The sequence below is a fragment of the Tursiops truncatus genome, chromosome 10 (genome assembly GCF_011762595.2).
Source record: "Tursiops truncatus isolate mTurTru1 chromosome 10, mTurTru1.mat.Y, whole genome shotgun sequence".
NCBI lineage: Eukaryota > Metazoa > Chordata > Mammalia > Artiodactyla > Delphinidae > Tursiops > Tursiops truncatus.
Genome location: NC_047043.1, coordinates 51,733,308 through 51,758,383, shown reverse-complemented (window position 1 = coordinate 51,758,383; position 25,076 = coordinate 51,733,308). Strand labels below are relative to the sequence as shown.

General features: G+C 38.6%; 1 protein-coding gene across 12 annotated transcripts in view; it reads left to right on the top strand.

The window, feature by feature from the left end:
* Window positions 1-9,456, top strand: part of CLASP2 (cytoplasmic linker associated protein 2) — a 177,290-nt gene extending 167,834 nt beyond the window's left edge. For all 12 annotated transcript variants that reach the window (XM_073810969.1, XM_033864535.2, XM_033864534.2 and 9 more), the window contains 5 exons: window positions 1,102-1,295; window positions 1,794-1,922; window positions 4,076-4,282; window positions 5,346-5,462; window positions 7,716-9,456. In XM_073810969.1, coding sequence (XP_073667070.1) covers window positions 1,102-1,295; window positions 1,794-1,922; window positions 4,076-4,282; window positions 5,346-5,462; window positions 7,716-7,802 — 734 coding nt within the window. In that variant the 3' untranslated portion in view covers window positions 7,803-9,456. The remainder of the gene's footprint in view (window positions 1-1,101; window positions 1,296-1,793; window positions 1,923-4,075; window positions 4,283-5,345; window positions 5,463-7,715) is intronic.
* The last annotated feature ends 15,620 nt before the right edge of the window (window positions 9,457-25,076 follow it).

Sequence of the window (25,076 nt, the reverse complement as noted above, 5' to 3'; positions counted from 1 at the left end):
CTCCACAGTGTTAGCTGTCTTTCCTGGAGACTTGGCAGAGGGAGTGACCCCAGGTGTACCTTCTAGGCTCAGGCACCATGTTCTGTGATTATTTTATTCCAGAGAATGAGTTAGAAGGGAAAAGAATCTATGGCACAAGCTCAAGCAAATGCCTGCCCAAGTCCCTCAAACCTGAATTGATCATGTATTTTATCATCAAAAGAATTTAGGAAGAACTCTGGTATTTTTTAATGTTCTAATGTGAGCTTTTGGATTTAACTGTCTTTCCTACGAAGATTTCTCAAAGCATTATCTGATGACTTCGAAAAATAAACAATGTGTCCTTTAACATTCATAAAATTCATGAGTTCATACTTATACTTTAAAAAAAGAAAGCAAAAACAAATGAAAACTCCTTGATAACCACTGGGCCCAACTCTTGACTTAGAAATTTAAAGGGAAATATATTAGGTATTCTGCCTTTTCTATCAAACTGCATTTCAGGGCAATCAAAATAGCTCTAGTTGATAAACTCACTCTCAAAGAATTCCAACCCATTTTTAACTCCTAATAAAATAATTGATTTAGCAACATCAGTGGGTGAAATCATTAGTTAAAAGGTTGAAGGGGAACTTTACAACGGTGGGATCAAGTTGTTACCAGTTAAATCCAGTGATCATTTATTAGTATCGCTGAAAATTGAGTACCCAGACACTGTGAGCCTCCTGGCATGACAACATAGAAGTGCATGCTGAAGTGTGTAAGGATGAAATGATACATTTGGGATTTGCTAAAAAATTTTCAGAAAAAAAGTTGGGGGGGGGTACAAAGATGATGTAAGAATGGTAAAATCTTAATAATTTTTAAATCTGGGTGATGGGCACATGGGGGTTCATTATACAATTCTCCTGTGAATTTTTATTATAAATGGTTTTAAACTAGCATTGAGGTTTTGGGGATGACAAATGGAAAAGAATATTACTTGGTCATTTTTCTTTGTTTTGGGGGTTTTTTTTACAAGCAACTTTCTGTTTGTGTTCATGATGTTATAACGTTGTCATCCCCATACTTGTGAAAGTTGACCTATAAAGTTACAGAATTAACATCATGTCCTTATGACAGATCTTTCCCTAGACCATTCTGACCTGGTTGCAGAGTTATTGAAGGAGTTGTCTAACCATAATGAACGTGTAGAAGAAAGAAAAATCGCCCTCTATGAACTCATGAAACTGACACAGGAAGAATCTTTCAGTGTTTGGGATGAACACTTCAAAACAATATTACTTTTATTGCTTGAAACCCTTGGGGATAAAGAGGTAAAACGGCAGAATATGTAAACAATAGCCTGTTTTTCCTGTCTTGGATTGCCTGTCATTGCCTATTAATCAAGTGCTACACAGATTTGGAAATTGGGAAAATGATCTTTTCTGCTGCTTCTTTCTGCCTGAAATTTTCACTGTAAAGTACTTTTTCTTCCCAACCAAGCAGCTCAGTGATTTTCAACAGTTGACAACAGGGAAAATGAAAGGTTGCTGACAAAATTTTTATAGGAGAGTACTTTTTTTTGCATATTTGAATTAGTTGTTCAAAAGTAAAACTTCCTTTTTAATAGAATGTAGTGGTTCTTGGTTTCTTTAAGGAGTATTAGTTTTCAACTAGAGATGTGAAAACTTAATTGTGTAATATACCGCATATTTTATGCAGTTGTCTACAATTCCCCCAACCCATATTAAGACCCTTAAGTTACAGAAATGGAAAATATAAAGATCGTCTACAACCCAAAATATTAAAAACATTAAAATATTTCTTCTTAGCCTACAATCAGGGCTTTGGCATTAAAGGTTTTAAGAGAAATCCTAAGGCATCAACCAGCAAGATTTAAAAACTATGCAGAACTGACTGTCATGAAAACACTGGAAGCACATAAAGATCCTCATAAGGAGGTAAGTGACCTGACAGTACTTCTGATATTATTGCATGAAACATACAAACGTTGTTTGAAAGTACTCTTAGCAAGCATTTTCTTAACGTTCAAGGTAGTATCTGATTGAGAAGCAAACATATAATCTTTTCTGTTTAACTAATTATATTGATACTATGGCCTTTTACCTAAAATAGGTGAGCTCTAGGATATAATTTATATGATTTCATTTTCTCCTATAATTCACTTTTAGATTTCCATTTAGAGTTCACCAATCTTAACTTCACTTTCCATTTACCAATAAGAATTTGTTTTTTTTAAATAACTAATGAAGATAAGAATCATTGTTATTTTAAAGTGGTAAATTGCCTATAGGAGCTAGATGTCTGTTAAAAGTTTACTCAGTAAAACAATGAGTACAGCTTTCCTGAAAGAGTCCTGTAAACCTGTCTTGTTACATTATAGTCAGGATATCCGCATCATGACCAATGACACTGATGAGATAATCAGTGAGATGAGATAATCATAAGGACTTTCATTAAAATAATTAGAAAAGCAAGTTTCAAATAGGGACTGCAACTCTAAGAGAAAGCATCAGAGCAATACATAAGCAAAAGACAAGTCAAAAAAAGAAAGTTAAAACAGCAGTGAGACAAAATAGATTAAAGTTAAGTATAAGATTTAAAACTGTAAAACTCTCAGAAGAAAGCATAGGTGTGAATCTTTGTTACCTTGGGTTAGGCAATAGTTTCTTAGATACAATACCAAAAGCAGAAATAATCAACAAGGAAAAAAAGAGTAAATTGAACTTTATCAAAATTAAAAACTCTTGTGCTTCAAAGGATGCTCTCAGGAAAGTGAAAAGACAACCCATAACATAGGAGAAAATTTTTGCAAATCATGTCTGATAAGGGACTAACCACCATAATATATAAAGAACTCTCATAACTCAACAATGAAAAGGTAAATAACTCAGTTTTTCAACGAGCAAAGGATCTGAGTTGACATTTCTTCAAAGAAGATATACAAATGGCCAATAAGCACATAAAAGGATTCTCACCCTCATTAGTCTTTAGGGAAATGCAGCTAAAAACACAATGAAATACCACACTTCACACACATGAAGAAATGTTGGTGAGGATATGAAAAAATCGAAACCCTCTGGGTAATTCACTTTTCAGAAGCTGTGACTGTGAATCTTACAGGAGAGTGAGCCGTAACTTTTAAATCTACCTGGATTTTTAATCCGATTTTTTAAAAAATCCACTTGGTGTTTAGTAGTGGTACATGTGTAACATCTTGCTGAAGGCTTAAAAAAGCTATGTAATATTTGTACTTTAGTTATCCACCTTCTGACCTAAATAAGGCCTTGTAGCATACCAGTTTTTACCAAAGATAAAATTGACATTCTTAAGCTGTTAGAGCTGAAATTAGCCCTAGGTCTTCTGACTTGCAGTGTATTTTCCACTATACCTTTCTAAGTACCTCTCACAGATTGAGAGCACAAATGAGATAATACCAAAGTAGCAGCAAAAGCAATAATTTTTACATGTTTTCAAGACCATCTTTAGAGATTACAGCTTCCAATAAAAATATAGATAACTGTTTCTTCTCTTCATTGCAGAACCAGTGTTTTACCCTCCCCAAGTCCAATATAGAAGGAAAGAAAATCATTATGAACAGTAGGGGAAATAGCCTGTTAACTTGATAACATATTAATGAAATGATTTTTATTTTATTTTGTTAATAACTTGATAAAAGGCACAAGCCCTCCTGGAGTTGAGGGTCCTAACAATGAGCAGGGTCTCAGCGTGGCTGATGCAGAGGACTCCAGTCACAGTGTAGTCTAGGTGGACAGAGCCTCCACTCCCCTGCAGAACTAGACCACAATATCATGTTAAAGTTGCTTTTAATCACTGAATCAAGCCAACATTAAGAGAACACAAATGAAGGAAGAATGATGTAAAAAAGCATCATGTTTCCATCTTCTAGCTTCAACAGTTATCAAACCTGTTTTATCTGTACCCTCACCTTTTATGTTTGTTTGTTTAGTGTTTTCAAAGAAAATCCCAGATATCACGTCCTAGGACTTATTTCATGAAATGTATACATCCAGGCCACAGTATACGTTTTACAAAATTACTTCCCTGCTAAATGTTGACCTCTTTGTTTTAGGTGGTGAGATCTGCTGAGGAAGCTGCGTCAGTGTTGGCCACTTCAATCAGTCCGGAGCAGTGCATCAAAGTGCTTTGTCCCATCATCCAAACTGCAGATTACCCAATTAATCTGGCTGCAATCAAAATGCAAACAAAAGTGATAGAGAGAGTTTCCAAGGAAACCCTTAACCTGCTTTTGCCAGAGATTATGCCAGGCCTAATACAGGTAAGCAGCAAAGCTTGGAGGAATAAGCTATGTGTGATACATTTGGGACTCAGTTATTTTAGGCACTTGCCAGGCAACACTAGTGGCATGACCAAGCCTTCCTGCTGTCTTAGGTGTTCGGAGCAAAGACTTTCTGTAATTAGCTGTGTGTGTGTGTGGTAGAATATACATAACATAAAACTTACCATTTAGCATGGTAACTTACCATTTAATGTGGTTTTTTTTCTATGCATACAAACCCATACATATAAATACTTCTAAAAAATGGGATCATATTTTGTGACATGCTTTGCTTAACTTAATCATAGATTGTGAACTTTTTCCATCCAATAAATAATATCCTATAATGTAATTTTAATGACTAATATTACATAGTATGTATATTAAGATCCCTCCTGAAGAGCGTTAATCATTCATTTCTTTGTGCTTCTATAGTATTACCTTTGTGACTGTTCTAAGCCGAATACTACTAAATTGTGAGGTCCTTGAAGATAAGATCCAAATCTTTTCCTTTCTTATCTGTGCTTTGGTGCTAAGAACAGAATATACATAATAGGTGTGTGTCATACATACAGTGGGTACTGAATAAATGTTTGTTGGATGAATAACTTAGAGTAATGGTAGGGATGGGCCAGATGTTAAGATTAATTCAGCCTGGATTACAGGAGTACCTTGACTGCCAGGCCAAGGAGTTTAGGTTTTATTCAATAGTGAGGAGCTGTTGAATTCACTACAGCTGAATGCTTTAGGAAGGTTAATTCAGAGACTTTGGCAGGGTGGATTGGCAGAGGGGCAGCCCCAGAGTCAGAGGATTGCAGCTTTCCAAGCTAAGTAAGAAAGAACCCGATAAGGAAGTCTGACAGTGGAGTGGGGATGCCGAAGGGGAGGTGGAGGAGGGAAGGGCACGTCTCTGCCTGAAAAGGTGAGAAATTAACTTTGTCCAGTCAGGAAAGCTCTGTCTCCTCAGCATACTTGGGATCTCTTCTTTGAGTTGCACGTCTGTCTCTGGAATGGTACTTTCCTCAGATCCTGCAGGAGTGCTAACAAGGACTTTTCTTCCCAGGGTTATGATAATTCGGAGAGCAGTGTTCGGAAAGCTTGTGTCTTCTGCCTGGTGGCTGTTCATGCGGTAATTGGTGATGAACTAAAACCACATCTCAGTCAGCTCACTGGCAGTAAAGTAAGTAGTGCTGCTCTGTTCTAAAGATGGTGGCTGTGGGTCCTTCTTCAAAATTTAGTTCTTTGAGTGTGTTAAAGAGTAAATTTGGGGGCTTCCCTGGTGGGGCAGTGGTTGAGAATCCGCCTGCCAATGCAGGGGACGTGGGTTTGAGCCCTGGTCCAGGAAGATCCCACATGCTGTGGAGCAGCTAAGCCCGTGTGCCACAACTGCTGGTCCTGCACTCTAGAGACCGCGAGCCACAACTACTGAAGCCCGCGTGCCTAGAGCCCATGCTCCACAACAAGAGAAGCCACCGCAATGACAAGGACTGGCCCCTTTTCGCCGCAACTAGAGGAGGCCTGCGCGCAGCAATGGGGACCCAGCACAGCCAAAAGTTAATTAATTAATTTAAATAAAAAGAGTAAATTTGTTATTCGGATTTTAATTAAGCTTTGCGAATCCAGCTTATTCCTCTTACCGTTTGCAGTTTAGCTGTTTGTACTTTCACATCTGTTACTCAGGTGAGGTCAGCGGTTTGGTAGGGTGGTTGGTAGACTGCTGTGAAAAAAATGCCTACAGCTTCTGGTTATTTATTGATCACCAACTGACTCTCCTCACTCCCACACCGAAATCCTTACCCCCAAGGGCTGTTTAATTAAGAATAAATAATAGTTATATATCCATGGATTTATATGTCCCCAAATATGGAAAAATTGAACATTAAAAAAATTTTCCTTTATGAACTATGATAATCAAGTATTTGTTTTTCCTCTTTCTGTTCTTATCATGATCACAATAAATGTTTAACTTTGATTTGTTATGTTAAAATAAATTTTCCAATTAGTCCTTAAGATGCAAAAAAACACAAAATCAGTCTTGCTTTCTTCATTTCTTTGATACTATCAAAACCTTGAAATTTGTTCTAAGGGGTGAGGATAAACTATGATTGTTGAATTACGGTTTATGAACCAGTTAACTGGCAAGACACTCACCTTCATATAAAAAGTTTCCCCAAATCCTAACAGTTGTCATTACTATCATCAAATTTATTTTTTAAGTAGCAAAGGGAAGAAAAAATACATAGAAAGAAAAAGAGCTCAGGTGTATACCTTACAATAAATACCTATACAAGTTATAGATAGATTAAAGCAGTGGTTCTAGGGACTTCCTGGAGGTCCAGTGGTTAACACTCTGTGCTTCCACTGCAGGGGGGCACAGGTTTGATCCCTGGTCAGGGAACTCAGATTCCACATGCTGTGTGGCGTGGCTGAAAGAAAGAAAGAAAGAGAAAGCTGTGGTTCTTAACCTTTTCTGTGTTACAGACCACTTTGAGCTTTAGCTATAATCTCATCCCAAGAAAAATAAATGCATACAGATAAATTTTACGCATAGTTTCATGGGTGCGGGGGGCGTTCAGTGAGCCTCTGAATCTTGTGGACACCAGGTTTAAAAACCCTTCGGTCAAAGACAATGTTAAAAAAGCAAACTTTGAACAACAAAGTGGTTTTCAGAGAAAAATGTATCCTGAGTTTTGTCATAAATTTAAGTTAGGTCCTGATAATCCAGAGTTGTCTGTAGAAGAATTAAAATTCAGCACTTTACCAGAATACTAGGCAGCCAGTAGTAATGTTGCATGTGAAGACAGTAAGTAGGAAAAATATCTGAGAATGACATTAGGTGAAAAAAAAGTAGAAAACAGAATTGGATGTGCTTTGGTTCCAAACTATAAAAATATGATCTCATACAATAACGACTGCAAAATGACACAGAGAAATCAAAAACATTCTTGTTAGGAGAGCAGTGACGTAGTTGTCTGAGATCTTGGGTGCTGGAGCCCAAGTGCCTAGTTGCCTCTCCTGGCCCACTTCTCTCTACCCCTGTGACCTTAGGCAGGGATGGCACATCCTGTATCTCGATTTCCTCATCTGTAAAATGTTGTGAAGATAAAAAGAGAGAATTTAAGGCAGTATATTGTATAGCACATACTGCTCAAATGTTTATCATTATTGTCTTGATGGTGACTTCTTTTTCTAAGTTTTGTATGTTATCACTATAACATTTTTTGAAAAGGCATGCTAGAATACTGTCCTGAACAAACTGAGACTTAAAATTTTTTTTTGAAATTCTTAATTATCAACAGTAACTAGGGCATTATAATAACCCCTCAGTCTAAAATATCTTTTGAAGCTCACATATGTATAATTTTTTTTAATGAGCATCTTACAATAATTTAGAGCAGCTTTCTCAAATGACATGTTTGGCTTGAATCTGCAGATGAAGCTACTGAATCTTTACATCAAACGCGCACAAACAGGTTCTGGAGGAGCTGATCCCACTACTGATGTTTCTGGACAAAGTTAGTGAAGCTGATGGAAGTGAACCAGGTCTCTCAAAGAAAGGACAGACAGACCACCCTCATCAATGAAAGGAAATTTTCAAATACATCTTTTGGAAGTTACCATTGTTTCCCAGTTTTAGTTTTTTGTTTTGTTTTGTATTTTCTGTAACAGAGGGCTATCCTCAGTCTGCATGTAACTTTTATGATAGTTATTCCAAATTCAAAAGAAGCAGTATTAACATCAGTTGGTCAATACAAAGTAATTTTTAATCTAATTCATCATTTCACATGTTTTACTTCTTTGTCCTCCCATTAACCTTTGCCAGTGTTATGACTGTATACATTTTTTAAAATGCTGGTTAAACAGGAATGCTTAAAGCTTTAAAAGTTTAACAGTCTAAAACATTTTTTGGCCTTTATTCAAATGCAGAATAATATTTTTATTGCTACTTTGAGTTTTGTTCCGTATCATGTCCTATGCTAGAAATATTGAAATGATGTGAAATAAAGCAGGACTAATCTGAACTACAGCTGGACTCTGTTGGTGTGATGGTGATACACGTCATTAATTAGTTGCAACTTCTTTGGGGTGATCTGTAGTTTAAAACTAAGACCTCAAAGAAATGTTACAGAATCAGCCAGTTCTGTAAGGCTGATATCCTTTGTTGGTTGTTGATCTTGCCATCTTTATTTAAAACCATGTCCCCTCTATGATCCCTTAAGAAAGCTGTACCAAATCATCAGCCTGTGTTTTTCCTGTTACTTATTGAAATAGAAGGTTTCATTGCAGGGTTTTTTGGTTTGTTTATCTTTGTTGTGAATGATGCTTTTTTTATTTATTAATATCAAATTCACTTATGAATAAACTTGATAATGGAAACATAAAAAAAAAATCAAGTGCATGTGTGTCCTTGACCGTCTTCTGTTTCTCATTTAATAAACAAACTAATTATTGAGACATGGGAGTCGACAGCACCTTTTCTTTAAATGGTGGAACCTGGTTTCCTTTTACCATGAAATTGTCTTACTTGAAAACATTGATCCTGATGAGAGAGAAGATGGTGCCAAGGTTATTATCTTTGTATAATGGGCTCAAATTCTCTACCTCTTCAGGGCTAATACTTTTAACTGAGCTGCTGCCTATAGTGTCTTTTGGAAAACTATTAAAAGGGTGATTTTCTGTTACTTTTTAACAAATTTTTTTAATCACCTTTTGCTACACCTCTTATTTTCATGTGCAACCAACTTTCAAAAATTACCAGTTTTGGTGGAAGGCAAATTTGGTAATTTGGAACCAGGATGCTAATGATTTCTCATCTTGACTTTTTAAAAAATCCTAACATAAAGTGAATTTGACTGGAAAGGCAAATACCTATTAGGGAGGCAATTTGCTTTTGTTACAGAGTTATCTGTACTTTCTTTGTTTAATCAAAAAAATGTAGAAATGTATGTAAAGAATTTAAGGCAAGAGTTCTGAATGGATGATTTGTGATAGGCTTTTACCTTCCTTCCTTTTTGTTCTAGCAGCAGGAAAATAGTTTCTCTATATCCCCCCCTTTATCTGTAACAATTTTGTTTTCTACTGTTAATTACATTGTGTATTTATAGTTCTATGCTTACTGTTGTGCATATACTGGCAATAAAACTGTACATAACATTACTTGAACAAATTAACAATGTATATCAGTTGTTTTTCCGTCTCACTGTGTGACAAGTCACTTATCTCATAACTAGGTTTTTTAAAATGTTTAGAAAGTCCTGTTTCCGTGGTATTCTCATGAATTTGTAAGTACATCCAAGGAGAAAAGATCTGTCAGGAGTAGCAGCCACAGTCCAATGTATATAGCTCTATATGCATGTATATATTATAGCTTATCGTTAAAAAGAAAAGGTATTTTAAACATTGAACTCGTCTCAGTAATGCTTTATGTTCCACGACCTTTAGTATGTTTTATAATCATTTTGGATCTAAACATTGATCTAATTTTGACCTCTTCTTTAAGGTCCTGCTCTAACTACTGTTGACAACTAAATAGAGTGGCTTAAGCTGAATAATAACTCTACTTGAAAACTTAGATCAAACACCTGGCATCTAAAGGCAGGCACTCAAGAAATGAATGAACTGAGTAACAGAAGAGTATGGTTTAATGTGACGAAGTGAAAGCTAAGTCATGTTTAAAATTCTGTTATTTCAGTTGATAAGACTATAAGAAAGTTATTGTTGACTATTCAGATTGCTATATATAATACCTTTAATTTGTTCATTCCAGAAACATATTAAGATGTCAGCTATTAAAGAGTGGTGATAAAAAGCTACTGGTTAAATTTTTTTCTTTCTGCTTTTCTCCCAAGTTAATCATCAGTGTCATTCATTTACCCACGCTGCTGAGAACCAATTAAAACATATAATTCCAGGTTTTAAAACATGTTTGTTTCTTGTGGGTTTTCAGAATCTGTAATAGACTTCTGACATTTTCAAGTAAGATATGATTTGAACCTGAGGTTTCATATTTGGAGTAAATTTGCTATATTTCTTCATATTTTATTATAAACTTCAGGTCAAAATGACTTTTCATCAAGTTATGTCTTACAGTAAAAAACTAAAATCTTCAGGCCAGATCTATTTGTAAATTCAAGTGTTTCTTATTATTGTTAATTTAGAAAAACATTTACAGTAAATAGAAATGAGGATTAATGTTATTCCATAATACATGAGGTTTTTTTTTTAATTTAACCTTTGACATCTTTGCTTCCTGTATTGTTCTAGTTCATTTTATTGCAGTTAATCAGTATAGTTTTATAGCCATGCAAATGAAAGGTCTAGAATTAAGCTTTAAAAAAACCTGTCAGTTAAAAAGTTATCCATCTCTATTGTGGAATATTTGGAAAATAATGAAAAACTGAAGGAAAAAAATTACCTCTCATAGCACCACTTTAGATGATCTGTGTTGTTATTTTGTGGCGTGCTAAGATAATCAATTTGATTTAATGCTGAAAACTGTAAGGGAACATTAAGTTTTGTTAACCAGAGAATGACAAGATTAGAATTAGCTAAGATTTTGAATGCTTCTGTTCTGTGCATGTATTTAACAATACATTTTGAGGGCTTCCCTGGTGGCGCAGTGGTTGAGAGTCCGCCGGCCGATGCAGGGGACACGGGTTCGTGCTCCGATCCGGGAAGATCCCACATGCCGCGCAGCGGCTGGGCCCGTGAGCCATGGCCGCTGAGCCTGCGCGTCCGGAGCCTGTGCTCCACAACGGGAGAGGCCCGCGTACCACAAAACAAAACAAAACAAAAACAATACATTTTGAATATATTCCTTCTTTGTTTTTCTATAGGATGACTTCTAACAGCAGCAAAATATTCATTGGTATGTATGCAGCATAATCCTGGGTTGTTGATCTTCACTGGATATTCCTATAACAAATAGCTACATCTTTGGCACATCTCCAATTATTTCGTACTTGGCAATTTTACAGACGCCTTTACTATGAAATTACTAAATACAGAAAAACAATCCTTATTTAAAGATATACTGATAAATAGCTGGGTTTAAAGTACTCTTATAATAGTAATCTAAAATAGAACAGGAAAATACAAGAAATCTTTAAATGTATCGGAATTTCAGTATTTCAAACTTACGTACATTCATCCATGCAGAAGATATGTGAGTAGTTGCCTTCAGGGAGACAGAGTAGAGCAAATAACCATGATACAGTGTGGTTAGTGCTATAGTAGAGAATAACACAGGGTGCTGATGGGAGCTAGAGAATGGGGGTGGGGGTACACATAAGGTGTAATCACAGAAGGCTTCTTAAGAGAAGAGGTGATGTTTAAATTTAGTCTGGAAACAAGGGGTCTGAGGCTCATTGGGGTGACAGGGTAAGGAGAGCAGAGGGAAGCCAAAGAGCAAGGCAGTGCTCTATGAAGTAAGAAGCATTACGTCATGTCACTGGAACTTTTTAAACCATGATTTGTTTTGGAAAATGTAAAAGAAATCTCATTTACTCTCTTAAAAGTCCCCATAAAATATCTTTCAAAAAGAAAAAAAAAATCTGTGCATTCTCACAATCAAGAAAGCTTGGCTATAGCTTTTCTTTCAGGGGTTTTAGTTCAAAAGTTTTCCTTTTCTTACAAAGTTATAATATTGAATTCGCTTTCCAGACTGTATCATTTATGTCTCCCCAGCTGGGCATCATTACACAGGTTGGTTTAGCTGGAACATGGGATGCCAGTGGAGAATGACCCCGGATTGAGTACTAGATACTCTGAGATATAATCTAGCTGAACTAAGGAGTTCACTGAAGACTTAAACTGAAGAACAGCATGGTTAGAATTAACATCACAAACAACTCAATTTTACGTACTCTGAAAACATCAGAAGTGAGTTCGTTTTTAGGTTACAATTTTTTTATGGATTGGTCTCTATGAATCTGGTTCTGATTACCCTTATTTACCTACTAAATATTTGAGCACCTGCCCTGCATCTGACACCTCTAAAATCTGTCTGCTGTAAATATGTAGCTGTGGATCTGGTAATAGGAGAGATGCATTAAGGTGCTTTCAGAAATGTGATCGGTACAGGAGGGACCGGCCTGTAACTCAAGGTAGAAGGTGGTGCTTCTTGCAAACCATCCTGACCAGATAGCCCTGCATGCAGCCCCGGTCCCCCAGTATTTTTTCCCTTAAGAAAGTGTGAATCTGTTATTTTTATTGGAAATGAGTGCAAAAAGGGATTGCTTGCTGGTTTTAGTCTAAAGCCAATTTGACAACATTAATTTTTACCTAAGTTCAGGTCTGAGTAAAGACTTAGAGTTGAATTTCTTCAACAAAGCAAGAAATGTGCCTTTTCTTCTCCATCCTCCTAAAGCCATGGTTTTCAACTAGGGGTGATTTTGCCCACTGGAAGACATTTGGCAATGTCTGGAGGTATTTGGGGTTGTCACAACTCGGTGGGGGAGTGCTACTGACATCTAGTGGGTACAGGCCAAAGGCGCTGCTAAGCATCTTACATAGACAGGACTGCCTTACCACCCACCCCACCACACGCAAAAAACAAGTATCCAGCCCCAAATGTCAGTAATGCCCAGGTTGAGAAAACTTGCACCAAAGCAAAGGAGTTTCCATGGATAGTTCCATGGGTAATACAGCCCAGTTTAAAAACACTGAATCAGTTTTTTACACTAATGTTGAACACAAAAGTGAACAATCCAGAACTCATTTCCAGCTGAATTTTAGGATAAATTTTCCCATTTTTTAATACGTATGGGCTCACATGCCAAACATTGAACACAAGTCATTGATCCCCAACTCAACCCAAACTATTTTCTACTTTTTCTCCTACAACTTACTCCATTCTAAAGTCTCAGTCCAATGCTAGGGTAGTCCTTCAAATTTTCCTCTAAGAGAAATGGTGATTTTTATTTCAAAGAACTGATTTCTAGCTCTTGAGGTCAGAGAATTTCTGTACAGTGAGGTTTCCTCCAGGTCTGCAGCAGTGTGGATGACCGAGGAGACTCAGAAGAATGGCCTTGAGGTTTGTTGGCCAGTATTAAGTCAATATTCAAATATTGTGTAATTCCACCTGTATGAGATACCTAGAGACAGAAAGTAGAATGGTGTTTGTCAGGGGCTGCAGGGAGGAGGGAATAGGGAGTTATTGTTTAATGGGCACAGAGTTACTGTTTGCAATGATGAAAAGAGTTCTGGAGAAGGATGGTGGTGACAGTTGCAAAACAATGTGAATATACTTAATACCACTGAACTAAACATTTTAAAATGATTAAGATCGTAAATTTATGTTATGTGTATTTTACCACAATTAAAAATAATTTAAAAAATAATGGTCATGGGCTTCCCTGGTGGTGCAGTGGTTAAGAATCCGCCTGCCAATGCAGGGGTCACGGGTTCAAGCCCTGGTCTGGGAAGATCCCACATGCCGAGGAGCAACTAAGCCCGTGCGCCACAACTACTGAGCCTGCGCTCTAGAGCCCACGAGCCACAACTACTGAGCCCACATGCCACAACTACTGAAGCCCACGCGCCTAGAGCCCGTGCTCTGCAACAAGAGAAGCCACTGCAATGAGAAGCCCGTGCACCACAACGAAGAGTAGACCCCGCTTGCCGCAACTAGAGAAAGCCTGTGTGCAGCAACGAAAACCCAACGCAGCCAAAAATAAATAAATAAATAAAATTTCTTTTTTAAAAAGTGCCTCAAAGATTTTTTTTTTTTTTTTTTTTGCGGTACGCAGGCCTCTCACTGTTGTGGCCTCTCACGTTGTGGAGCACAGGCTCTGGACGCGCAGGCTCAGCGGCCATGGCTCACAGGCCTAGCCGCTCCGCGGCATGTGGGATCTTTCTGGACCGGGGCACGAACCCGTGTCCCCTGCATGGGCAGGCGGACTCTCAACCACTGCGCCACCAGGGAAGCCCTCAAAGATTTTTTTTTAAATAAATAAATAATGGTCATTAAAATGAGGTCAAAATACAAAAGTAATTAAGAACTCTGTTCACCACCTGATTACTGTGAACAACTCTATGTAAAGATATTTGGGTAAATAATATATCAAATGATACCCATGGTGTATAATATATATATATATATATATATATATATATATATATATATATACTGAGTATATAAAAGAGCAGAGTAGGCAAATTGAAGCAACTCTTTATTTTGTTTTTAATTTTTTGGCTGTGTCGGGTCTAGTTGCGGCACGCGGTATCTTCATTGTGGCGCACGGACTCCTCTCTAGTTGTGGCATGCGGTTTTCTCTCTCTAGCAGTGGCGTGCAGGCTCAGTAGTTGTGGCGGGCAGGCTTAGTTGCTCTGCAGCATGTGGGATCTTAGAACTCCGACCAGGGATTGAACCCACGTCCCCTGCATTGGAAGGCGGATTCTTAACCACTGGACCACCGGGGAAGTCCCAAAGCAATTCTTTTAAAAGTTGCTGTGTTGTGTTGAGATGTGTTGCCCACAAAGATTGCAAAATTTCAATCATGGCTTCCTCTCCTGCACTCTGCTCATTTTGTTCATTCACTGATTTCAGTGATTCTGACTTCACCACTGATGGGTTTTTCTAAATTTGGCATATGGAATGAGACCCACTTTGACTAAGTCCTGCCTCCTTTAAGGCACCTTCTGCCTCCTGTCACCACCCTTGCCTTCTGCTGTTGTATCAACTAGTTGGCATCTGTCCTAGATTTCCTCACCTTCCCAAGAGAGGATAGTAGCAGAGAATGGATTATGCAGTGAAGCTGCTCAAGTGCAAAATCACTATTTCCACCACTTGGGCAAGTTAATCTCTCAAAGCTTCAATTCCTCATCTACAGAGCAGCAAAAACAATAGCACTTATCACATAAGAATATTATGGAACTAAATGAAATAATGCCTGTTTCTTGGTCATAGCCTGACACTCCACATGTGAGGGCCTTTAGAGCTGCAGTCTTAGACGGGGTGCAGCCATCCAGCTGACTCCCAGCGCTGCTGCTGTCTTCCTTTGTGCTCATTTATTTCACCAGCCTTGGACCTGAGCTGCTCCACCCAGCCATCATAGACCCAGCATTTCATTTGCTAATTGCGGGGCTTTAAAAAATTTTTTTCTGATTGTGATAAAAAACCATGTAACATTAAACTTAACCGCTGTAGCCATTTTTAAGTGTACAGTTCAATAGTGTTAAGCACATTCACACTGTTGTACAACAGACCTCTAGAACTTTCTCATCTTGCAAAACTGAAATTCTACTCCCATTAAACACTAATTACCCTTTCTCTAGCGCTTGGCACCCATCCGTCTACTTTTTGTTTTTATGATTCTAACTACTTTAGATACTTCATAGGAGTGGAATCATACAATATTTATCATTTTGTGACTGGCTTATTTCACTTAGCATAATGTCCTCAAGGTTCATCCATGTTGTGGCATGTGCCAGGATTGCCTCCTTTTTTAAGTCTGAATAATATTCCAGTGTGTGTATATACTACATTTCTTTATCCATTCATCTATTTTGGAAATTTGTGTTGCTTCCAAATCTTGGCTGCTGTAATGCTGCACAGGCCTTTTTTTTTTTAAACCATTTATGTGTTCTTAGCACTGTCCACAATACTTGAACATAGCAAGTCTTAATACTTGTTTTATAAATGAATACATGAATAAATTAATTCAGTGAGTCTTTAGAATATCCCAGTCTCCTAAAAACAATAAAATTGTTCTATGTGTCTTTACATTCTGACTTTTGTTGCTGCTTTATATTTTAGCATGAAAATATGTAATAAATACTGTATACTAATTGTTCTTTCCTGTGTGTCAGGTTTTGTGCCGAGTACTTTAGATGCATTAACTTTTCATTCTAATCCTACAAGGCAAGTATTATTATCATCATCATCTCCAGTTTACAGAAGAGAGACTAAGACTTAGAGAAGTTAATTGATTTGCCCAAGTCCTGTAGCTTATAAGCTGTGTTTTAAATCCAGACTGAGGCCAGAGATAGAAAACTTAATCTCTGTGCTATAAAGGCTCTAGTTATAGTACATGAACATTTTTTAGGTCCCCTCCCAACTTTGTGAATAGTGGTGCCTTTAAGATCTAAAAAAAAAAAAAAAAAAAAAAAAAACGCCACCACCTATGGCATTTCAAAACTGCTCTAGCTGCTGTATGAATAAATAAATAAATAAATAAATAAAATTCAAAAATTAAAAAGAAACTGCTCTTTAGGTATTTTGAAAATCTGGTGCATAAAAATAGTGAGTTTCTAAAAATGCACACATCTCACCTAGGGAAGTACAGAAGTACTCAGAATAGGTAAAAATAATACCCATAGTAGTTAAAGAAGAGGATGCAATTTCCATATCCTCTATTGTCCTGGAAGCACTGATAAAATGAGGCCTTATAATTCAACCCAAACATTTGTCTTGGAGATGCCTGATAACCCAAAGTGTGGCTAGGCAGGGCAGCTAAGCTCCAGCCCTGACATCTCGCTGAGACTAATACTTATTTCATCATCCTTTCTAACTGTCTTTCCTTCCTTTGCTTGCCTGTCTTCAAGCCTGGTTGGCAAGAGACGTCGCAGGAAGACACCATACAATAGCCCTAAGGAGGGGCAGTCAGCCCAGACTGGAATACAGGTATAGTAAGGGAATGTCTCCAAGAAGAGGGGAAAAGGGAAAAGAAAGAGGGGGATTCGTGATGAGCTAATATATTGAGAAGGGTTTTTCTCAGACTTTGGGAGTGAATGTAGGTAATTGGACAAGCAAATGAAAAGCAAAGTATGTATCATAATATATTATATCCTTATTTGTGAATATTTACACATAATGATGGTATTAATGAAAGTCGACTTCACCAAAAAGCTGCTTTAGCTCTGATTGGGTAGGAGGTATATAGATTACCGAATCCTTACCTTCCCTTGAAGAAAGTGAATAGATAGTGTCTAAAACCACATACAATATCAGGAGATATAGCTAAAGGTTGAGAGTGGCTGCTTTGGAAACTAGCAACGTCATGAGAAGGGAGGTTGGGGCAGGGGACCGTGCTTTGTTATTGATGGATGTTTTAAGCTATGTACTTTTACCACTTTGATTTTCTTAAAAAGTAAATGAATTACACCAGCACTTCCAGATGTGTATTGTTCATGGTGCAAAACAACAACCAAAAAAAAAAACTAACATGTACATGATATATGATTTTAAAGTTTGGGGGAAAAAAGGGTACATTCAAGATTGCAAATCTAGGATATAGAGACAGGAGGAACTGAGGAAGAGAGGGAAAAGACCATTTGAGATGTGGGGTATGACTTCATTTGTATGACTTCATATATATTTGTTTTATTAAAGTCTTATCCCTACAGAAATGTAACTGAGACTTCCGGTCTTTTCCTCTGCTTCCTTGGCCCAATCTGCCTTTTTTCCTGCCTCCGTATTCAAACCAGTATTTATACATTACAAACACCAGTCTTTGGTGTATGATGTTTGGTCAAAAAAAAAAAAAAAGTGATATCTCAGTTCAGAAAATCCCTTACCACATCAATGATGATTGGGGAAGATTGATGCTCGCTTTAGGTCCCCAGACCTTGGGTTTTTTTTATTTATTTATTTTTGGCTGCTTTGGGTCTTCGTTGCTGCATGCGGGACTTTCTCTAGTTGCGGCGAGCAGGGGCTACTCTTTGTTGCGGTGAGTGGGCTTCTCATTGCAATCGCTTCTCTTGTTGCTGAGCACGGGCTCTAGGCACATGGGCTTCAGTAGTTGTGGCATGCAGGCTCAGCAGTTGCGGCTCATGGGCTTTAGAGCACAGGCTCAGTGGTTGTGGTGCACGGGCTTAGTTGCTCGTCAGCATGTAGGCTCTTCCCAGACCAGGGCTCAAACCCATGTCCCCTGCATTGGCAGGTGGATTCTTAACCACTATGCCACCAGGGAAGTCCCCAGACCTTGGTTTTTAACACCTTTCCTGCAAAAGAAGTATTACCTTTGAAATTTCTGATTTTAATATCATGTAAGATTTTGCTATTCCATGGACCAGCAGTATCAGCATCACTCAGAAATTCATCAGTGCAGAATCCCAGGCCTCACCTCAGAATCTGCATTTTTTAACAAGCTCCCAGGTAATTCATATGCATGTTATGGTTTGTAGTTCATATGCATGCTAATGTATGAGAAGCAGTGATCTAGAGGTATTTATGATAAACAGCACTAATGTTATTTATATTGCATGGTTCTTTGATTTTAGAATCCTTTTATTTTAGCAATTGTCAAGCAGTTTATGGACTCCACTTTGAATCTTTCCAGTTAGCGGCTTTTTTTTTTTTTTTTTTACATTACACATTCTCATAGGAAATCTATGCACAAATTTATTAACTACACCCTGGGAATCCTAGTACTGCACCCTATGATCACACAGCCTCTAACAATGAAATGTACGTTGTATCATGGTGAAGTATCAAGTAGGCTGATTCAAGTTACCAATCAAATTTATTGTTTGAGCAATAAATACTACAAAACATATGTAATTCCATTCCATTTTTTAAAAAGTCATTTATTCGGGTTTCCCTGGTGGCGCAGTGGTTGAGAGTCCACCTGCCGATGCAGGGGACACGGGTTTGTGCCCCGGTCTGGGAAGATCCCACATGCCGTGAAGCGGCTAGGCCCGTGAGCCATGGCCGCTGAGCCTGTGCGTCCAGAGCCTGTGCGTCCAGAGCCTGTGCTCTGCAACGGGAAGAGGCCACAACAGTGAGAGGCCCACGTACTGCAAAAAAAAAAAAAAAAAAAGTCATTTATTCAACAAGTACTTGGGCACCTATTCAAATGTCAGGCATTGTTCTAGACATTAGGAATATCATACTGCAAAACTGGCAAAAATTTCTTCCCTCATGAAACTTATGTTCTAGTTGAAAAGATAAGTAAGAAAAATATAGCATACTTGAGATAGTGATGAAGACTAAGGAAAAAAATCAGGAAGGGGGGATGAAAAAATGTGAGGATGTGATAGAGTCTTAACAAAGACCGGCAGTGAAGACCTAACAGAGCAGAATACTGAGCAAAGAGATGAAGGAAGTGAAGTATGGAAGTGTCAGCGTAAAAATCGATGAAGAGCCACTCTAAGAAGGAAGTGGAAAGTTTAATTCGAGCCAAGCTGAGGATTATAACCCAGGAGACAGACTTTCAGAAAGCTCTGAGGACTGTTCCACCCCTAGAGGTCAAAGCACAGTTATATAAGATTTTGAGACAAAGGGTTGTACAGATAACATACTGACAGTTTACACAGTCCAACAAGACTAATAATCCACTAATAACAGTGGGTTATTGTTAGCCTTTACAGGATTGAGAAAGGAATATTGTCTCCTAAGGAGTTACCCTGCTGGCACCAGAAGGAAATAGCTTTTTTTTTGGTGGCATTTCTGTGTGTTTCAAGGGGATCTAGTTAATGTGTAATGCAGATGCACAATGCACACTGAAGGGGAGAGGGTAGTGGCTCAAATGGGCAGAGAGGGAATTTTATGTTCAAAATTTCTTGTCCCATCTTAAAACAATTTATTTTATCAGTAGCAGAATAATGGCTCCCAAGACGTCCATATCCTAGTTCTGGGAAACTGTGAATGTGTTACTTTACATGACAAAATGGACTTTGCAGATGTGATTAACTTAAAGATCTTGAAGTGGAGAGAGTAGCCTGGATTATCCAGGTGTACCCAATGTAATCATTATAAGTGAAAGAAGGAAGGAGAGTCAGAGTAAATGAAGACGTGATGGCGGGCAGCCTCCAGAAGCTGGAAAAGGCAAGGCATCAGACTCTCCCCTAGAACATCCAGAAGAAACACAGCCCTGCCAACACCTTAACTTTAGTCCAGTGATACTGATTGCAGATTTCTGACCTCCAGAGCTGTGAGATAATAAATTTGTGTTGTTTTAATCCACCCAGTAATTTGTTACAGTGCAATAGGAAACTAATAGAGGCAGCTAGACCTGTGGTTGTAGAGACAAGTTATCTGCTTGAGCAGACATCTCCAAAATTACAATGGCTTTATAAAACAAACGTTTATTTCACTTATGTACTGCACGTTGTCTAGGGGCTCTGCGGCACAGAAGCATTCAGGGATCTAGCTCCTGTGGCCCAGAGAGTGCCTCCACCATGCCCTAGGCCTCACAGTCCTCTGCTGACTTGATGATACAGGAAGAAAGAGCATAGATGATCACAAAGGCAAATTTAAATGACTGAGCATGGAGGAGGCAAAAGATACCTCCACCTGTGTGCCATTGGCCAGAACTTGGGTAATTACAAGGCCACCTCTAACATTCCAAGAGAGACTGGGAACTGTACTTTATGTGCCTAAACAAAAGGAAATTGGTTTAGTAACAAATCTGTTACAATCTACCTTTCACGTGACCAAGTGTCTGTGTATACCTTTATCCTGTACATAGAACATAGTCAACTCTTTCTGCAAGGGATGTAACCCCAAGCCCCAGTCAATTCACCCCACTCAAAGTCCAGATCTCCAGTGATGTGAAATTCTTTCCATCAGGTCTGGATGTTAAAGGAAACCAGAATATGCTACCCTAAACAGGAGAATGCAAAGAATCTCATAAGAGTTTTGAAATGGCCAAGGCTGGAAGTAACTCAGGTCACTCCTGCCCATATTCCACTGGTCAGAACTCAGTCACATGACCACACAAAACTAAGGCAGTAGCTATGCTCAAGAAGGGGAGACAAGCACTCCAAGTAAGGGGATGAGTAAGAACAAAGGGTGGTTCTAGTCTTTCGTTACCTATCATTCGGATAAAAGTTCTGTTTACTTTACCAAATGAATTTATTTTACTTGCAGTTCCGTAGCCATATTTACTTTTTCTGTTTAATTAATTAATTTATTTTTTATTTTTGGCTGCATTGGGTCTTTGTTCCTGCGCACGGGCTTTCTCTAGTTGCAGCAAGTAGCTTCTCTTGTTGCAGAGCACAAGCTCTAGGCGCGCAGGCTTCAGTAGTTGTGGCACGTGGGCTTCAGTAGTTGTGGCACAAGGGCCCAGTAGTTGTGGCTTGCGGGCTCTAGAGCACAGGCTCAGTAGTTGTGGCGAATGGGCTCGGTTGCTCCGCGGCATGTGGGATCTTCCTGGACCAGGGCTCGAATCCGTGTCCCCTGCATTGGTAGGCAGATTCTTTTTTTTTTTTTTTTTTTGCAGTACGCGGGCCTCTCATTGTTGTGGCCTCTCCTGTTGCGGAGCACAGGCTCCAGACGTGCAGGCTCAGCGGCCATGGCTCATGGGCCCAGCCGCTCCGCAGCATGTGGGATCTTCCTGGACCGGGGCACGAACCCATGTCCCCTGCAACGTCAGGCGGACTCTCAACCACTGCGCCACAAGGGGAGCCCTGGTAGGCGGATTCTTAACCACTGCACCACCAGGAAAGACCCTACTTTTTCTTTTTAATTTATTAATTAATTTGGCTGCGGAGGGTCTTAGTTGCGGCACACGGGATCTTCGATGCAGCACATGGGCTCCAGAGCGCACGGGCTCAGTAATTACAGCACATGCGCTTAGCTGCCCCGCAGCATGTGGGCTGTTAGTTCCCCGACCAGGGATTGAACCTGCATCCCCTGCATTGGAAGGTGGATTCTTAACCACTGGACCACTAGGGAAGTCCCCGTATTTACTTTTGTGGTTAGCACTTTATGTAAGGCAACTTATTTTGAGTATTTCATTTGTCCATGCTTTTCTGGAAAGAAAGCATACAGCACATATTAAAGAAAGTATTCATAGATACAGAAAAACATATACTAGTGAAATAGAATAATACAGTTTTTTAGCATTTAGATTCTTCTTCTCCTCTTTCTTCCCCAATATCTCTACTCCAGTTTTCATTGCAGTTTTTGTTTTAAATAGGAGAGAAGTTAGGATGAAAGTAGATGGAAGGACTTGCTGTTCCAAGGCAGGGAGCGTGGTCAGCACACAGTCCCCAGCTGTCAGCCCCTTTCTGGTCAGCACATGCCTTCGGCCATGCTGAGGTCCTGTGCATCCTGCTGTAGGAACAGGGAAATGCCTGGGTTTAGTGTATGGATGGTTCATCTTAGTGTGTGGTGCATATGGCACTCACTCAGGAGCGGCCTTGAAAGGTAGTAGTGAAAGGAAATCCTCCCTATGGGGGAGAGCTTCAGACTCATCCACTTTGTGGGGAAAGAAGTGGCCTGAGATTAGAATGAATATATATATATATATATATATATACACACACACACATATATATACACACACACACACATATATATGTATATACATATATATACACATATACACATGCACATTGTGTGTGTATGTGTATATGTTATATATAATTTTATATGCACACACACACTCATGGGTAGTGCTGCATTACCTATCTCTCTCATCAGGGTACTAGAAGCAAAAATATTACAATATAGCTGTGTTAATAATTATTGTCAATTAGCCTTTTTCTGATATCCACATCCTATGACATTGTAAAAAGCAAAAGCAAAACCAAAACAAACAAACTTAACTGACCCATCAAATTAATCTCAATTAATTATCCTAGCACAAAAAATCCATAAAGGTAATTTTCACGTGGCCAAGACAGCCCAATAGAGTGTTTTGGCTAAAAGGAAGAACAGAGAAGGAAAAATACCCCACATTCAAGACAGGCAGCACTACATTATTCAATATTTCTGGAAAATGGCCCTAGGTCATGATGACTCAAATTTAACTTGCCAGTTTATTAAAAGGCTACAATGTGATTAAAAATAGTGCAACAGCTTGCCTTCCCTCTATAAAATTCTTCTTTATTCCAAGAGAATCCCCCTTTAAGAATGTCCGCGAAGCCAGGGTTTTTTTCTGATTCCCTTGATATCAAATGCAAGATAAGATTATGACAAGTGCTCATAATCTAACCTGAGATTTTTCTTTCATATCTGTGCCTATCAGTGCCCAGCTACACAGTTCTGGGACACTTAAATACTGAGGTTCTGTTCTGCAATCCTTCTAACATAAAAGTATCTTTCCAAAAATATACCCCCAGTCCAAGGAGATGTATGGCAAATATCTCCACAGTGTGACTCTTTGTGAAACCCTGAGTTGAAAATAATTCTATCTTTGCTTGAAGATCTAATTGCCCATGAGCTGAGTTCATCATGGATTACCTGAGAAGCTGCAGCTTATACACTGCTTTCCAGAGCCGCAGTCTCTTGTAGATTACAAGAGTTGAGTGCTACTTAATCTAATAATACTGCACATTTAACCTGCTTTTTATGGATATTTATCAACCATGCTTTGCCAAACATTTGTCTACAAGGCATCTGCTTGCTGTTTTAACCAGGATGACTTCATCACTGTTGTAAATAAATGTAGACCTGTTGTATGATGGAGTGATCATAGTTCCTGCAAACTAAACAGGGACACTGAACCCGAGAGTTGATGTACCTCTAAGAAAAGTGGACATATAATGTTGTCCCTGCCAGATGAAAGCAAACTGCTTTTGGTATTCTGGTGAGTGGGAAACAGAAAGAGGAATTTGCAGGTCAGTAACTGCCTGTACAACTATGGTGGTATTGCTTTGCTTCAGCAAAGAGTCATCTGAAACAGGAGCTAAATTTAACCCAGGGACAATGATTTCAGACTTCTGGGCCCCAGAATTTAAGAGAATACATTTGTGTTTTTTTGTTTTGTTTTTTTGTGTTTTTTTTGCACTACGTGGGCCTCTCACTGTTGTGGCCTCTCCCGTTGCGGAGCACAGGCTCCGGACGCGCAGGCTCAGTGGCCATGGCTCATGGGCCCAGCCGCTCCGCGGCATGTGGGATCCTCCCGGACCGGGGCACGAACCCGTGTCCTCTGCATTGGCAGGTGGACTCTCAACCACTGCGCCACCAGGGAAGCCCCCATTTGTGTCATTTTAAGCCACCTGGTTTGTGGTAATTTGTCACAGCAGCTATGGGAATCTAATAGTAGCTATGTTGAGAGAAAAGGAATGTTGTTGTTCCCGAATATAATGAACAATTTTCCAAGGTCATCTTTCCTGCTTCAAAATGGGAGTCTTGAACTTCTTAAGAACCACTTTCATCAGCTCATCACTATAGTATCATGAGAGCCTCAAGTTTAAGGTTTTTGTAATCTGGAGCATGAATGTAAATAGATAAAGAAAGAGGATCTATACCTTCAGCTCTTACTTATTCACTCAGTGAGAACCTGGGGCTGCATCTAGTGACGCCCGTACCTGAAACATGCTGTCTGTGTTTAGTATATTACAAAGGCTGAGGCAAAGGAATACTGCTGTGACTTTATAGGTTTATGTATCCTTTTATGAGTAAGTGCTTTTCAATTCCCATTAGACTATTCACAATACTCGCAAATGAATCTTTTTTTTTCACTAATAAAAAAGAGAGAGAAGAATTTACAGATATAAAGAACACCTAAAGTCAAAAATTTTAAAACTCAGAAATACAAATAGATGTAAAACAGGAAGGTACGAAAAGCGTTGACAGAACATACAACAGAAATTTAATAAAAATTTCAAAGCAACTCAGAAAAGGAGACTAAATTAAAATTTCCAAGGAAGGAGATTTGACTGAAAAACATAATGAGAGATATTGAGGAGATAAATAAAGACAACCAAGAGAATGAACTGAAATAAGGACAGAGGTAAAAATGATCAGAGAAAAGGCCATAGTGATAGAAGATAGGCAAAGGTGATCTAACATCCATACAATTGGAGCTTCTAAAGAAGAAAACAAAACAAGCAAATAGAATAGAAAACCAAAACCCAAAAATATCTTCCAGAAAGAAAAAAAGATCTGTATCAACGTATT